General features: G+C 52.0%; 1 protein-coding gene across 1 annotated transcript; it reads right to left on the bottom strand.

The window, feature by feature from the left end:
- Window positions 1-399: 399 nt before the first annotated feature.
- On the bottom strand, window positions 400-3,141 carry BTG1 (BTG anti-proliferation factor 1). Its single transcript, XM_045779925.2, has 2 exons — window positions 2,673-3,141; window positions 400-1,714 (listed from the first exon to the last, which is right to left on the bottom strand). Exons 1-2 carry the CDS (start codon window positions 2,818-2,820, stop codon window positions 1,347-1,349), a joined length of 516 nt encoding a protein of 171 aa, XP_045635881.1. The 5' UTR covers window positions 2,821-3,141; the 3' UTR covers window positions 400-1,346.
- Between the last annotated feature and the right edge of the window lie 352 nt (window positions 3,142-3,493).

The raw sequence follows: 3,493 nt of genomic DNA, 5'->3' as shown, positions 1-3,493 counted from the left end.
CCCAGGATTTTCTAATTGAACAACGGTTCCGTGGGGCAAGATAATTGTTTCTCAAAGGTGGGCCAGAATGGAACATTTAGATCTTCACTTCAACAGGGAAGCAATGACATGCAATCCTTTGAGTATCACTTTGGTAGAAGTTACCTTTGTCTCTTATCCTCATTTCATGAGATTAGCCTGGGAATGTGTCCATGTTTTGACTTTAGAAATTAAAAAAAAAAAAAAGTTACCCTGTGTTTCCTCTAACACCTAAATATGTATACACAGATCATCTTCACGCCTATTAAATGTTTTTCAGCATGACCAGTGTGCAACTGACATTCACGTAACTTATAGAACCTAATTCTTCCGAGAAACATCTTTTATAGCTGAACCTCTATAATCATGACAAGAGATTGATTAAAATGCCAAGATAAGAAACAATTTATTATAGAGAGAAGAAAAATTTCTCATTCAAAATATAGAAATCTGTACAACTTTGCCACAATCAATATACATGAACTGTACAAATTTACACCAGTTCATAATTTACCAAATAAAAGATGACTAACAAAGTTCACAAAATAGATGGTGGTTTGTGGAAAAGACTTTTACCCAATTAAGTACAAGGAAAGTTACAAACCAGACCTCCACTTTCTAAAAATAAGCAGTTTACTCAGTCTTAGAAAACTACAAGCTAGCAAATGTACAGAGAGCTGGCTGGTGCTAACACCACAGTTGAGACAGTGTCTTTTTAAGGGTCTTTTTAAAAGCCTGTTGCCATGGCAGATTCTGGTCACTTGCTACTCTCAAGGCCAAAAACACAATACAAGGTCTGACCATTTCCCCAGGTCATGCTTACTAGGTTTGTCTTATGTACATTTATACATATTTAAGTGCTAGGTAAAAGTCTTGTCAAAATTTCCAGTACTACCGTGTTTAAAATGTTGAGCTTTCCTATTGAGCTGCCAAAAAAGTTAACAATTTTCAAGTGTAATAGTGCAAATTTCCTCTGCAAGATCTACTGCAGAGAAAGGTTCTTTGAAATACAGATTCGCCTTAAAGGGGTTGATGGAAAAAATTTGGGTATAACATCTGGGAGAAACTGAAACCACCCTAGGACTTCACTCCCTAGCAAATAAAGTGATCATTTACTTGGACTCACAGGCTATTAAATCATTGAAAGGTACTGTCCAAACTATGGCACTGTCACTTTAAAAAAATTTTTTTTACCACTCTATCTTGTGCCAGATCTTCACAGCTGTGACATGGTTTAAATTCCGTAATCCATCCCCAAGAGGAGCCCACCCAAAGCAAAAATCAAATTTATCCATCCATTATAAGATGATCCATCCATAGACTATATCTTAACCTGATACAGTCATCATATTGTAGTTTTTGGAAGGGCTTGTTCTGCCCAAGAGAAGTTCCTCCTTACAGCTGATTCTGCTGTCTACCATTTGCACGTTGGTGCTGTTTTGAGTGCTACCTCCTGCTGGTGAGGCTTCGTACAGCACGCAGATGGAGCCATCCTCTCCAATTCTGTAGGACACTTCATAGGGGTCAACCCAGAGTGTGAGTTCACTTGGGAGAAGCCTGAACAGCTCCTGACTGCTCAGTCCAATCCGCTGTGCTGCCTGTCCAATCAGAGGATCCATTTTATGGTTGATGCGAATACAACGGTAACCTGATCCCTTGCACGGCTTTTCTGGGAACCAGTGATGTTTATAATGTTCTATAGGAAAAAAAAAAAGAGAGAGAAAACAATGCTTAGATCGTTACTGTTCTATCCCGCTGTAGCTTCCTTCTTCCGCTGGCTTCTTTGAAAAGTGAAAAATTCAACTTTTAAAAATGTCCAGCACTGCAACTCGCCGCTGTGCGTGTGCGGGGCTGGGGAAAGAGCGGGCAGGGCTTTAGAAATAACACAGTAGAATGGGACAAAACAATCTCCAGGAACCAACCGGTCGAGCCGCCAAAACAGGAATCCGGCGCGCGGCCTCGGCTGGCCGGGCAGCCGGATGGCACCGGCGGCCAGGCGGGAACCTGTTTACTTTCTCCACCCCACCCCAGCCCAGCCCAGCCGCACACAATGGGGTTTATGGCTTTGGAGGAGAAGCGCCACCGGACTGTTAACCCCGAAGGGAAGAAAAACAAGCAACCCTAAACCATGTTCTGGGCAGGGCTGTAACTGAACCGGTGACAAATCCGATGATTAATGGTCAGGGGTAGGAGGCGCGGGGAGACGGCACGTCCGTCCCGGGCTGGCCCCCGGGCAGCCCCGCGGTTTCCCACCCCCGGACCCGGCCGCCGAGCCCACAACGGTTGAAGGGAGTTGGGGGAGGGGGCGTCGAACCAACCCCAGCCCCGCAGCTCCTTTGTCCCCAAATCTGCGGACGGTCCGAAGACCGCAGCTCCCGCCTCAGTGGCTGTAGTTTCTTTGTTGTGCGCCTGTTTCCTTCTCCCCTCGGTGGGCCAGCCGCGGGGGGAGGGGGCGCCCTCAGCCCAGCCCCCAAACCCTCGCCGGGACCCGCCGTTAGCGGCCGCCTAGCGCGCCAGCCCCGGTCCCGCGGCGGGACCCGAGCGCTGCCCGCCCCGGGCAGAGCCGCGGCCCCGACGGCTCGGCCCGCCGCCCGCCAGTGGTGCGCGGTCCGCGTCCGCCCGGCGCTCCTCGCCCTCCCGCAGCGACGGCTCACCTGCCAGCAACTCCTGCAGGCTCTGGCTGAAGGTCTGCAGCTGTCGCTCGCTCGTGAGCCCCTTGGTGCGGAGGAACTTGGAGATGAAGGACACCGCGGCGGCGATCTCGCCTATCATGGTGGCGGCCCGGGTGTAGAAGGGATGCATGGGGGCGGCGGGCGGGGGCGGCCCGGGGCGGCCGGGGCTCGGCGGAGCGGCCCCGACGGCGGAGCGGCCACCCCGGGCTCCCTCGCAGGTCAGAGGGCTGAGAGGAAGAGAGGGCGGGAGGGGCGGACAGCTACTTTTTTTCTCCTTTATAGTAAAAAAGTTATTTTCACGACAGGAGGCGGCAGGCGAGAGGAAGAGACGAGCGACGGCGGCCTGGTCACATCGCTCGGACTTCCCCAGCCGCCTCCGCGTCCAGCTCTCCAGCCTCCAAAGCTCCCAACAGTTGCATTTCCAGCTCGGAGGGGCAAAGAGATGTAGCGCCGTGCAGTAGCTTTTATAGCGCCGCGGAAAGGAAGTGGCGTAGCTGAAGTATGACGGCCGACTGCAGCCAATCCGGAGATCGCACCATTGTGACGCAGCAGATTCGGAGCCGGAGGGGGCGGGAAAAGGGAGCAGGGGGCGGATGCAGAGACCGGGATGAGAGGGAGGAGCTGACGTAATCCGCTTGTAAACAAATAAACTCCCGAGCGGCGGCCAGAGACCGGCGGGCTGTGGCCGGGGGACAGAGCAGAGCGACGGTGCGCGTGTGAAAGCCCCGCCCCCAGCCCTAGCTCCTCCCCGCTTCAGCAACTCCAGGCCCAGCGCCAGGGCATCCTCTGCGAAAGTGCGCTGC

The sequence above is a fragment of the Ursus americanus genome, chromosome 17, assembly GCF_024610735.1.
Source record: "Ursus americanus isolate L20-20 chromosome 17, mUrsAme1.1.p, whole genome shotgun sequence".
NCBI lineage: Eukaryota > Metazoa > Chordata > Mammalia > Carnivora > Ursidae > Ursus > Ursus americanus.
This window is presented reverse-complemented; position numbering and strand designations above follow the sequence as displayed.

Bases quoted from the DNA above. Each gene is read 5' to 3' on its own strand.
- BTG1 (XM_045779925.2), bottom strand. From the start codon at position 2,820: ATGCATCCCTTCTACACCCGGGCCGCCACCATGATAGGCGAGATCGCC. The intron at 1,715-2,672 runs GTGAGCCGTCGC...TTTTTCCTATAG, and splicing joins CCTGCAGGAGTTGCTGGCAG to AACATTATAAACATCACTGG.